A 13,848-nucleotide genomic window follows, 5' to 3' on the forward strand; every position below is an offset into this window, starting at 1 on the left:
TTTGAGGTACTGAAATCATTAAACTATTGCCAAGGGCCAGGAATTTTCATTAATTTTTAGTATGAGTAGAATGTTTTTTTTTCAAATTAAAGTGAACAATTACTTTAGGATACTAGCAATACATATCCATTACCATCACATGTAATGGAAATGTAAAGTACATTTACCATCTCCATTTGTATATTATTACTTGTGCCATATCTTATTTCTAGGATGTGGATGAGATCAGCCCATAGGGATTTGAGCAATTATCAATGGCGATTGGTGGCAAATGCTATTGGACAATGTTCTTTGCCCATTTTTGTGAAGTTAGTTTTTGCTGAAGTTTGCCGTTGGAGGAGCTACACTAAACCACAGGAAACGCATCTTGCATCTACTGTAATGGACTCCATTATGATGCTCTTTGAAAGAATTGAAAAGCAGGTAAAAGGATACTATTTCTCTATATATAGTGTTAAGTGCCAAGCCCTATTTTAGTATTGGTGGTCACTCAACTAACAGATCTAATGCTGAAATCTTCATGTTGAACCTTAATTACATGGTACACCCCTTCCATTTAGCATATTCTGAATTACTTACTGCTATCACTTTGGAAATTTTCAATAGCTTTGTGAATACGTTTTCCATTCTAACAGCTAATGCTCTCATGGAAATCCTATCTAAGAACTCTTTCAGCTGAATTTGCGTGTTCTTTGTCGCAGTGCTACATTAAGAAAATAGTTAGGCATCGTGATATGTTTAAGATTATATGTGGGTGTGTAATAATAACATAAAAGAGATAATATTGGCTTATTGATCAACAGTATGCCTTCTTCCCCATTTTAGCATGGTCGCATACTGGTGTTCCATGCTCTAGCATACATAACTGCTGCCAAAAGTGGGCTGTCTGAATCAGAATTGGAGGATTTGATATCCTTGGATGACCGTGTGTTAGATGATGTATATCAGTATCACATGCCACCAGTAAGGCGTATACCCCCTCTGCTGTGGACAAGAATACGTAATGATCTACCTAACTATCTGTCAGAAAGAGAAGCAGATGGAGTAAATGTACTCAACTGGTACCATAGGTATTCATGAATTTATAGATTCTTTTCCCTTCAAAGCATGCCTATCTTTAAATCTCATGGTGTATTTTTAATTTGACGTCTTCAGTTTTAGTTTTTTTATAACAGCTCCAAGTGTTGGAACCCATCCACTCTACTATAGCATCACTTCCCAGACAATCATATGGTGGGTATCAGTTTCACTGAAATTGCTGCCCAAACTAAACTATAACCTGTGCTGCAATAAAGACAACCTATTGCGCACATTTGTACAGCTTCTATGGAAACATTGTCTGTCAGCATGAAGAAACAAATTATACCTAGATAAAATTCACAGACAGCAAAATATGAGAAATCTGTTGATATAAATCGAGCATAGATCATACATATTTTATCTTGGCTATTTTCATATAGTATGTATTTCCTAAAATTTTGGCATAACATCATAGCAAACAAGCAATTTAAGTTTGACAATGATGCAAATGCAAGTATATAAAATTCTGGGAAAATATATGGAAGTGCTATTAACTATGAAAATTAATACTGTGCTCAGTTCACAAGGAATAAGACCTGATTTTGGTCAGCATAAAGAGAATAATATTAATTCAAAGGAATGTAGGAACTGGCTTACTTAAGCTCTTAGCTGTATATCAAGAGATACAATTATCAATACCAGGCTAGGAAAATGATTAGTTAACTATGAAATTCCCAGATTTTATAAATAAAATATTCTTAGTAACCATAAATACATTTCACAGCTTACTAAAAATAATTTTAAATGCGCATTACCTTTAATTTTAAATGTTCACCTGAACTAGATTAAGTCCATGGACTTTTCTACTGTGGGTGATTATTCATACATACTACTTCACTCCTCAGGAAATAGAGCTTCAAGGAAATCTCTGGTTATTTAAATGAAACTAAATTTTATAGTTATTTTGTGTGACCCAACCCACTAGTTTGTGTTCAATTAGAAATAGGGGTTTAACACATATGAGAATAAGTATCTAATGTACAGATTTTATGTTAAGTTTAATATAGATAGAAAAATGACACGTTCATTATAAATTAGATTTTTGCATAGTTACAGTCCAGCTTGCTTTATCTCCGTTATCCCTCCCACAGTTAAATTAGCTTAGGAATTCCTCCTCTCTTTAAAAATATGTATTCACTATCCTTTTATCCTCCAGTCTTCTGTCCCCTCCCCTATTGAATGGCCTTCAACACATTCAGTAAAATGTATCTGTATATGTCTGATCCAGGTTTGGCTCAGATACCTATTAACAGATTTAACCGAACCCAGACATATATGTAAGAAAATCAAAGAACTAATGAACCCATGCTCATAACATAGAAGGGAAGGTATAGTCCGGTTGAAAGCTGGTGGCCCCAACCTGTGCAGGAGATGGCATGGATGGGGGAAAATTTGGCTAGAGAGGGGTAGAGGAGGGGTAGGAGAAAGGCCTTGGGCAGTGGCTTAACAGTACAGCCAACAGTAGTGGAAGGATTTGTGAACAGCAACAGAACACTGCCAAGAGAACACTTGAGTATTACTCTCAGCAAACAGATTTTTGCAATTGAACAATTTTCCATGCTACATTAACACTATTCTCTCAATATTTTAAAAGCTGTAGGAAATTTATAATTTGAAATCATGTTTTACATTTATTTATTTTTAAATATGTCAATTAACAAATTTCCCTAATCACTGTCGCTTTCATCAGTTCCTTCATTAATTATATTATCATTATGGAAATTGTCCATAACAGCTTCATTTTCAATAAATGTTCTTTCAGCTTCTTTCACTCTTGCATAGGTTTCTCCACTCTTCAGCTCCTATACACATACACTTTTTTTAAACTACCCTAAATACCAATAAAATGTATAAGTAAACTAAATTTGTAATTCAAGTATAATTAAATAATTTTAAGCTGGATACTATTATCTTATATAAATGAATCTATATGATATTTATGCCTAACTTACAAAAATACCCTATCTAGAAATTGAACTAACCTTATAAAATAAACTAATGATTAAAACTAAAGAATATTAAATTGTGCCTACAAACGGAAATAACCTATGAAGATTATGCTTAGAATGCATTATAGATCAACTATCTAAAATCCTAAATAACCCTCAAGGAGAAAAATCTAAAAACAAATCTAGCTAACTAAAACGTAAAACTAAAGATGAAAGTTGAAAAAACAGTGAGGTTGACAACGAGTGCATGTGGTCACAATGAGGTCTCGAGAGAGAATGAAACTTTGTATCCTTCTTGAAAGGGGTAGCCTCCAGGCCCAAAACTCGTTTCTTTGCATGGGACACAAACTTTCAACTGAGCTATTAATAACATTTCATATAAACCTCAATGTGCATGTCAAAAAATGTTTTTCACCTACACCTTCACATTGCTGCAAATTACAATGAATTTCAATCATGCAATGTGATAAGAAGGCGGACTACATCATAACCTAACACATGCTTTCTTGTGTCAACCCATGTGTTTTGTTTGAAAGGTTCGGACTTCTCTCAAAATGGTAGACTTGGGGCTTGCCAATGCAATTTCTAAGCGTCATCCAATAAACCACCAAAATTAAAGTATATAATTGCAAAATGTGTCCTGCTACAGTGCCTGGACAGTGTGAGCTGTGCCATTGGAAGTTCCAACTTTAGGAGAGATATGGAAAAATTAAGGAAAGGGAAGGATGAGATGCACCATAGCTGGTCTGCTCTTGGAAAGGAATTGTTAGATGGGAGAGTAGATGTGGAAGGGAAGTTAGTGCTATTTTTTGTGGACTGCATTTGCTATCTCTAATACATTTTTAATAACCTATCAACTATGCAGTGTTCCATTTATGTACTTGAAAATATAGGAGACTTCCAGAGCTGTATTATTAAGAATTAATTAAGAATTTTTTTTCCTGTCCTCAGTCAAAATATAATTATTATACAATGATTAATATTGCTACTTACAGACAGTTTCGTGATACTGCAAAGGAAAGATACTTCAAGAATATGAATATGGCCACCTACTTTCATTCTTCAATTGCAGATTATTATTCAGGAATTTGGGGAGGAGGAAATCCAAAACCTTTTAGATACACTGAAATCCAACGACACAGGTCAGTTTAAATGTTTTAATTCTCACTTCATGCTCTATTTGGATTGGCAATTTGAGAAACTCCTTTGTTATAAAGAAAATCTTTGTACTTTTATATGAAGTGTTAATTAATGTCAATTGTTAAATATGTCAGGCAGATAGCCTGACAGCCAACTAACTCGAATGTGTATAGTGGACCATGATTAAGTCTAGCCGCATGGTTGCATTTATGGTTATCTCATTCAAGAGAGGTGCAGTCTAACCAGGATAAGTGGATCAAAATTTGGTAGCCTGTTGTACAGTTGGATTAAGTTCACTTTCGATAAATTAATTTAGATAATAGGTGAATTCCTGCTTACTCAGAGGGGCAACATGAAATTACAGTAATGGATTTTGGAGTTTAAACTTCAAAGAACTGAATATAGTAGTGTACCACAGTGTCAATATTTTTGCTTTTTAATGGGCCCAGGAAGTAAATATGATCATTTCCACGTAAACTGTGGCATTTCAGTCCTTTACATGGGCTCTGGTTGCGATTTAATCCCTTCTGATTGACATCTGGACCACGAGTTGCCCCAGTGTTTAACACCCTTCTTTATTTCCTTGCAATAAATATTTAAATGGAGGCACTCGTTTTTAGCTTGAATTATCATGCGTCCTTCATTGGGTAACTGAAGGGCACACTGATTTAATGTCTTTGGTATAGCTACTCTTGCCATACATCCTAGAAATAAGGTCTCCACTTCAGGTAATTTAGACATTCACCTCAATGTTTTGCTGAACATTTTTCCTAATTCCAGGAGTAGGCTGCAAAACATTTCTTGTAATTCATCGTGATATTTACTTGTTGCTATATGAACTACCAGTTGAGTTATTGCATTTGTGACTGCACAAACAACAATTCCCAAAGCTGTAATCTGCTGAAGAAACTATTCCTTAGTTTGGTCTCTATTTAGGAGGCTTGACTGAGTTAGCAACATTCATACTTTCTGATTTGTGAACAACTTAATAATCATAGCATTTCCCTCTCATCTTTCGATTCTGTCATGTGGACGAGACTTATGACTGAATTGTTTCAAGGGTTATATGATCAAACTTTCTCTGCAGCCCTTTTCAAGACCATTTTTTACATGAAGAGCAACCTTTTCTTTTTTTGCCGCCAAATGTAGGGTAGTTTTTAGTTGAAATACCATCTGACTTCTACAAATCCTGTTGTCGAGCTTTTTTAGGGTATTTTCATCATATTTATCCCTAATAATTTCCCATTCCATCCTTCCATAGTGAGACGAGTTTGTCAACGCAAGCGCCTCAAAAGTCATCGGAAGATTCATCGGTTTGAATTAATTTTATGTAAGATACACGTCTCGTAACCATTACTATCGTGAGGACTGAAAATATTAGTCAGCAGTTCCAACACTGCGGTATCGTCTTTCGAGTGTGCTCATGCGCTTCCTTCACCCTTCCCGCATTCGTCTGCTTCAGCGGAGCTGCAATGCTGTCGGCGTGTCCCCTTCTACATTGACGAATATATCTTGGACACGTTACTCTGCTCGAACGAGTAGTGCTCTTTTTGTGATCTACTAAAGGGAAGCATATAGTTTGACATCTCTTCACCAATTTCTTATCTTTTTTCAAGAGAGAACGGACCATTGAGATCGCTGAAGAAAACGGACGCAGAGGAATCGCACTCTTATGATGTCAACGACCATTCCGATCATAAACTGAGGAAAACCAGAGGGATTATCTCATGTTTCAATTTTAGATGTCACCCAACAATAAGATAGATACATAATGTAGTATTTAATCCGTTGTGCCTCATCGCCACTGCAATTATTTAGGAAAGCTATGAAGAAGTATTTTGCACAGACGCCATATATTTATTTGTCTCCAGCGTCTCTAGGTAACTCGCGTACATATAATAATGGCATAATGGGTTAGCAAGGGTATTTTATGCGGAGAGTAACATAGTTTAAAAATCCATTGGTTAACTCACAAAATTTTCGTAGTAATGAACGCAAGGTATGAAATGTCACGGTATTCATCTACGAAATCACTACAGAAATAAATATAAAGTCGGCCACGAACATATATACACTGGAAAACGCAGGGCAACTATCGCGTACCGCTATCTCAAACTCCTGAGATGATAAAACTAAACTTTAAACAAGAACTAATACGTATGTGCTTTTAAATCCGTCGCGCGATCTACAGTTTTATCCCTCCTGTAGCGCGTTGGGAAAACTCATGTTGGCCTGGATTTTCTTGAAACATGAAAAGTTATGAAAAAGTATGATATGCACTTTATAGATATTGCTATCTGAAATGAAGATAATTAAATTATAATCTCATATTTATCAGCGGACAAAAACTACAATTAATGGACAGTATGATGAATTGGTCTGGTTTAAGAAGATATTAAGGAAGATAAAATTTAACCGCAATTAGTTCATTAGAAACAATTTGAATTGATATATTCTATCAAGTGAAAATGCCTATTATCAAAAAATTATGCAATATTTTATCTCATTTTTAATTTGCATGAAGCTTTGATAGCTCCATTTATTATCTTTCCCCCATTCTTTCATCCTTATTTTAAAATTATAATATCTGAAAATAATTTTCTTAATAAACCGTGCATTAATATGGACATAAAAATACCACAAGAGCCCAAATTCTTGTGAAATCATGGAACATACCATAGGCTACTTCTTTCTTTCTGAAAATCGCAATGCATCTAGCTAGTGTTTCCAAAGGACTCGCATATGAAGTTAATTTTTTTCTCTGCAAAATTTCTCCATCTGACTATTATTTGGTTTAAATACATTTAGTATGTTTGGTCGTACAAAATGATCTTATCCATTTAAAGTTTTGTAGACAAATTAATTACCTGATCACGTGATATTGTTGTATTAGAAAGTAAAATATACAGCGTACATTTTTCATCAGCTCATTTCTCTTATGATGCATGTATAACTATAATTTTACCTAGGAGGGTAAATTCTAAATAATTCATTAAAAGTCTCCATTTTTATTGATGGACTCATATTTTATAGCACTGGAAACAAAGGTACAGTTTACAAAAAGTCCCAAGTGTTTGAAATGAGTCAATAACCTTCCTAGAAAATGTACCTTCTGTGTCCAATTTAAAAGTGCTTCTTGGCCTTGTGAGAATTATGAGTGTGACAGTTAGAAGTACATGGCAGGAACCACAGAATTGAGAAGTGAATGGCCTAGCAATGATTTCTCTGGTCGGAACCTCAGCCAAAAGCTTTTACCTCCCCTAATTCCATATTATCTATACCTTCCATGCCTACTTCCCTTACTCCCCAATGAATCTCAGTGTTTTAAACTCTGAATTTGTCTGTGGTGAATTTGGTTTCATAGTCAGGATTTTAATTGATAGAGTAAAGTCATTAAATCCCTGAAGTCCATGTAGTTTTTCATACAGTTCATAGCTGAAAAATTAATAAATGTTTGCAGATTCAACCTTACAGAGAAGGAGGGTTCTGCAGATAGAAAAGTACCAATTCAGCCTTTGGTCTTTCTTTCTAAGGATGGGAAAGTTTCACGGTATAATTTGCGCAAGGTAATGAATTGTTTCTATCTAATACATATTTGGTTTGGTTTATAGAAAAACAGAACCATGTAAAAGTACCACATGTCAAAAACTTTGATAGCAATTTTTTTCACCAGTTTGGAGAAATGCCATATCACCTGGTGCGTTCAAGAAGATTTGAAGATCTGTTCAGTCAGGTGCTTTTTAATTACCAATGGTTGCATGCCAAACTTTCATCATGCCCCTTGCAGGCTGTGCTCTCAGACTTTGAAGATGCATGTAACAACATTGAGGATAGGGAAGCAACCAGGTGAGCATCATACTCTCTGTATTTATTTATGGGAAAATATGTTAACTGGCAGATACAGTGTTTGCAAGTTATGCCAGCCATAAAGTTAGTGTGTTGGCTTGGCTGGGTTGTATTACTAAAAAAACAAAAGAATAGACCTTGAAACTAAAGGTACACTAATAATAAGATAAAGAAGTTCAATACTTCAAATTTTGTATCACATTTGTGGCATAAACATTATTTTTACTGAGTAAAGTTAAAAGAAGTATTAATTTTGGACACAGTTCCGTAAGTTTATACAATTCTTTTTTGAGTTTTATTGATGCTTTATGTGTTTTACTAAGTACTGCTTTTTTCCTAAATGATATGAAATGGGTTATTCTGCAGTATGAGAATTTAAAAATTCCCATAAGCCAAACTTGTTGCTCTTATATAGGGAAACAAGGCAAGTAACCCAATGAATTAATTATTTTCAGTTAACACAGTTCAAACAATATTTCAATAATGATTTCACTATTGCAGCACTTAATTTTCTGTAGTAAATTCTAATGCATTCTCTCAAATGTCATGGTACATGCATTCTTACATCTTGAAATCTGGATTGGCCAATAGCATTAACAAGCTCTCCACTTAGTAAAATAGCGCCTGGTTTTTGTTTAGAACAAATCACTGGTAATAAAAGTATTATTGGGTTCACTGTATGATGCTTTCATTGTTCATTCAGTCCTGTAAAATGGAATTAAATAGAGCATGGGCCAACATGATCATTAATTTTTAATCATTTAAAAATAGCTGTGGAGCCACTTATAGTTGAAAATACCATTGAAATCATGAACCTATAAGTAATTTGATTAACTGGAATCCAAAATTGTATTTAGTTCCTGGGACAAAATTAGCGATGAACATTAGCTCCTTCTGCTGATGACACTACTTTAATAAAAAAATGTTAAAATCCTGAAAAGGCACATGAAAAACTGAAATCATGCAACAACAGGCAAGTGAATTGTTCTCAGCTAATAAAATATTTTTAAATTCTGAAAAAAACACAAAATCTTCTATGCGACCTTAGAAGTGCAGGTAAAGTTCAAAGCTCTGTTAAGCTCCTAGGGTTTTTTTATTGATTATAATCTTCCCTGGAAAAGTCATGTAACTGTAATCTCCAGAAAACTTTCCAAGAATCTTTTCCTAATCATGAGACTTAAAAGAGCTGTGTTCCTGAGGAACATTTGAGACTTGCCTATTTTGCCTTTTTCCAAAGTCACCTAAGTTCTGGCCTAAGGCTTTGGGGACATGCAAGTGACACAAAAGCTCGGCTTATGTTACAAATGAAAGCAGTCAGGATTACAACCAGCTCTGGCAATCATGATCACTGGTATCCAGTATTTGTAAGGTTAAGAGTGATGACAGTCTTTAACTTATACATTTACTATCAATTCATGTAAAAGATAATATAAACAACTATGTATTTAGTGGTAATATACTCAGCCATAATACAAGGTCAAGAAATATGTTAGACATCACCCAATGTAGATAGCCCAAAACCTTCAACCAGCTGGATAACTTCGCCTCAAAAATCTGTAACAAACCTCCCCATACTGCAAGACAGACTAGCTATAATAGGTTCAAAAACATAATGGAGAATTGGTTGATTCCAAACCCTGTGTATTCTTTAAGTGAATAATTTTGACTGGACTTATGAATAGTGATATTATAATACATGTGGATCTATTTGCCTTGGTAATGAATGTACATGTATGTATTTATATGTTGTCCATATTAAAATAGTCTGTAATTTTCCACAGACTTTATTTCACAGACTTGTGGCATCATCACCTGATGATGCCACAAGTCGGCGTTGGACTGTGGAATAAAGTGTGTAGAAAATTGCTAACTCATTTTAAAAAAATTTGTTGTCTCAGGCGTAACTTTAAGGAATTTGCGTAACATATTGAAATGTAATGAAATAATTGACTTTGAAATTCCACACACTTTATTTTTACCTTAATGTAATTAAATCGTTAGTAGTAAACAATGGTTATTCAGATGATCTAATAAATAAACTTTACTGGAATAAACTTGCAAAATTAGCCTTAAGCCACATTTACAACCCCAAACATTTAAAAGATCCCACTGCCAAATGGTGGAGAATACTATATCTTGGGACTATTTCTCAAAAAGTAATTAAAAGTTTTCCTCAAGAAAAAATTAAATGTGCCTTTTACAGTGGTTCATGCCTTAAGAACCTGATCTCTCACACTAAAGACTTAAGTCCCCAAAAACGAGAGGAGTGGAGTGTATGAGTTAAATTGCTCAGATTGTAGCACAAAATATATTGGGCAAACAGGATGGAAATTTAAAGAAAGAATTAAAGAACACCAAACATGTGTAAAGAATAAGAACATAACATCCCTCTTTGCAAAGCACCTCATCGAAAGTGACCACAACAGTGACTTTGTGACAAAAATTATTCATTTTGAAGAAAAGGGTCAAAGGTTCGATGCTTTGGAGCAGTTAGAAATTTTGAAATGTGTCCATTAGAAAGATGATCTTGCCAACGAAATTTTGTATCCCTCCCACTCCCCACTCCTAGACCTACCACTCTTCTAAGTCAAAAATGTAATTCTCTTTTCTTCCCAGCTACATTGTAACCTTTTTACCCCTCCAACCTCCCTCTCTGACCAACCCCCCTCCTATGATCAGAAGGTATATATAGCCAGCGTGCTTCTATGAGGACCACCTGATGATGACGTTCAACGTCGAAACCTGGGTCGTGTTTTTTAAAATAAAGTGTGTGGAATTACAAAGTCAATTATTTCATTACATTTCAATATAACTCATTTAATATGAAAATCAAACAATTCCATGAAATGTAGCCTGTAAGTGTTAAGTATATTTATAGATTTTTCTTTTGGCTACATCTATAGTGGCAAGTGCTGCTCTTTGATGAATAAAGATTGATTGATTGATATATTCCAACAAAATAAATTACACCACTCTAATCATGAGATGCACCCAATTTCAGCAGTATTCATATCACATTTAATTAATAAAAAGCGGAATTCGATTTACTTACCATAAATGTATGGCAAATGTTCATTAAAAATTAACATTCAATAATGAAAACTCTCTGTCCCCTCCCCTAAAGCCTCGGTGTGGTGGTCGGGCTTGTGTGTTCTGATGACCCATAGAGCTGTGCTGGCCGGAGGAATGATATTTGCTCCTGGTAGGGTCACCCTTGCCAGATATGTCAAAGGGTAGGGCCAAATGAAAGGTAGTCTGTGCAGCAACTGTTCCTCAGCGAGGCAGCTACAAAGACATCTGACCCCAATGGGGTGGCCATTTGAGTGATGGTATCATATGAATAGCACTATTGAGAAAGGCAATGGGAAGCTACCTCTGTTGCTCATTCCATGCCACTATGATGGACACCATAATGAAAATGAGTCCTGGCACCTATGGGACAAAGAACAACAATCAGCTGTGCATCATACCTGGAAGTGGGAGAGGCAAGGCTTCCTTGATGATCATCACATGAAATCCTTGCCAAAAGAGATTGACAGCAACAGCACAGAAGATACATGAGAGGACCAAGTCAATTATAATAGTGACCTGGAATGTTAGGATGCTGCTGAGGACAGAAAAATGAAAAATATATAAAGCGAGAGATGAACAGAGGAATGTAGCTACTTAAGGGCTGTGTGAGGTGAGAAGAAAGGATGGCAGGGATTACTGAAATGATAGTATACAAGAGTAATACACAGTGGAGGGGAAGAGAGGCGGCAAGGGGTGGCATTAATAATATCGAAGAAAAAGGTAGAAAGAAGTATATTAAACATAGAGCAAGCGACTAATAGAATATTATTAGTAAAAGTAAAAATTTGAACAAACAGACTTGGTTATTATTAAGGTCTACATGCCACCAAGTAATCATCAGGAGGAAGAAGCCAATAGGGTATACAATCAGTTAGAAGATATAATCGTAGATTTTCCTGGAGGGAAACATTAAAGAATGATGGGAGATTGGAAATGAAGGTAGGTGAAGGAAGAGATGGTGAGGCTGGGGAATAAGGTTTAGGAACAAGGAATGACCACTGGGAGAAGCAATAGAATTCTTCAGGAGACAGGGGTCAAGCATAATGAACACTAGGTCAAGCACCATGTAAGACATTGGTATGCATGAAAAATGCCCAGGGATTCAGGAAGATATCACTTAGACTATATTATGGTTAGATGCATATTTAGGAACAGCATGATTAATAAACACAGTTTCCCGGTAGCGGATGTGGATTCAGACCATAATTTAGAAGAATTGAAATGGATGTCAAATTCAAAAGGATAAAACAGGGAAGACAGTTTAGGAAATGTAATGTAGAAGCATTAACCAGGACAACAAGAAATGAGAATCAGCAGGCTGTAGATAAAATCATGAGTGAGAAAAGAGAGCTGGGTACTATAGAAGAAACATGGGAATGTATCAAAAAAGGAATATTGATAGTTGCCAGCAAAACAAGGCGAAGAGTAAATAGGAAAAGGTCAAGGAAAATAAGATCACAAACAAATTGATCAAAAATATAGACTAGAGAAGGAAATGGAAGAATATAAACACAGATGAATGTAGAAGGAAATATAAAGAGTAAAATAATGAACTGAGAAGGAAAACAAACAGAGTAAAAAAGCATGGTAGAAGACAATGTGCAAAAATATGGAAAGTTTACAAAAGTTGGTTGACATTGGTGCACTCTACAGGAAGGTTAAAACACTGTCAGGAAGTAAAATGGGAAAATCTATGCTATCAATCAAAGATAAGCCAAGAAAATTATTATTTGAACTTATATAGAGGAGCTCTATGGCAAAGACATTAGGCCAGCAAGCTTAGTCATAGAAAGAAACATAGATATGATATAGATAGGGATAGCTTAGGTCCAGGCTCACTCAATGGCAAGATAAAATCGCCTAAATAAGGGAGTTGAAATCAAACAAGGCAGATGAGGTTGACAACATCCCCCTGGAGCTGCTTTAAGGTTTAGAAAAATGAAGGAGAAAGAGTTTTTATGGACTAATTTGTACCATTTATGAGAGAGGTGCTTAGCCTGAAGATTTCATCAGATCATGTTAGTACATATACCAAAAAAGGGAAAGACGGCCATCTATGAACACTAAAGAATAATAAGTTTGATTTCACATGGAGATAAGGTGTATTTTTATAAATTTTATCTGGTATTGATTGTTATAATTCCTTGAAGAGGGTATTTTAGTATAATGTCCTAAATTATATTTTCTCTGTACCTCTATGACCTGGTTCAATATCACACACCTGACAGAACAATATAATAATAATTAAATACATTGTTTTCAGGTGAATATTTATATGATATTATTTCTAAAAGTGGTGTTAAGTATTCAATTCCAATATATGTTACATAAACTTTTGAATGTACAAAGTTATTTACACATTATCCTGCATATTCCTATTTGTTTTTACAAATAACTATATTCTTTCATTTTCTGTGTAAAATTATCATTCATCCAGAAATTAATGTTTCTTAAACAAGATGATGTTGAAAATATCCTATTTTTTCTGTTTTGACCTAATCTCTAGGGAAACAATAAGAAAGAGAGAAAGGTAAGTTATGTATCCCACAGGAGATATTTGAAATTTTTTTCTTCCTCTGTAATTTGATGCATTCAGGCAATCTTTTCACACTGTGTTGTTTCTTTCCTTCTAGGTGATGCTAACACTTCTAACATCTTTCTTCTTCCTTCTTTGCAAACTAATTCTGTTTCCTGTAGATCATCAGTAGTGTATTTAACCTCTGGGCATGTCATTATTTCAAACTATTATACCATTCTAACA

The 13,848-nt window shown here is 34.8% G+C and overlaps 1 protein-coding gene across 1 annotated transcript in view; it reads left to right on the forward strand.

Moving 5' to 3' along the window:
• The window catches only part of LOC139700311 (uncharacterized), a 74,580-nt gene that overhangs the window by 30,204 nt on the left and 30,528 nt on the right, over positions 1-13,848 (forward strand). Inside the window, exons 12-16 of the mRNA XM_071598951.1 lie at positions 213-423; positions 826-1,070; positions 4,025-4,171; positions 7,630-7,735; positions 7,843-8,015. Coding sequence (XP_071455052.1) covers positions 213-423; positions 826-1,070; positions 4,025-4,171; positions 7,630-7,735; positions 7,843-8,015 — 882 coding nt within the window. The remainder of the gene's footprint in view (positions 1-212; positions 424-825; positions 1,071-4,024; positions 4,172-7,629; positions 7,736-7,842; positions 8,016-13,848) is intronic.

The sequence above is a fragment of the Hetaerina americana genome, unplaced genomic scaffold (genome assembly GCF_022747635.1).
Source record: "Hetaerina americana unplaced genomic scaffold, ioHetAmer1.1.p SCAF_10, whole genome shotgun sequence".
Lineage (NCBI taxonomy): Eukaryota > Metazoa > Arthropoda > Insecta > Odonata > Calopterygidae > Hetaerina > Hetaerina americana.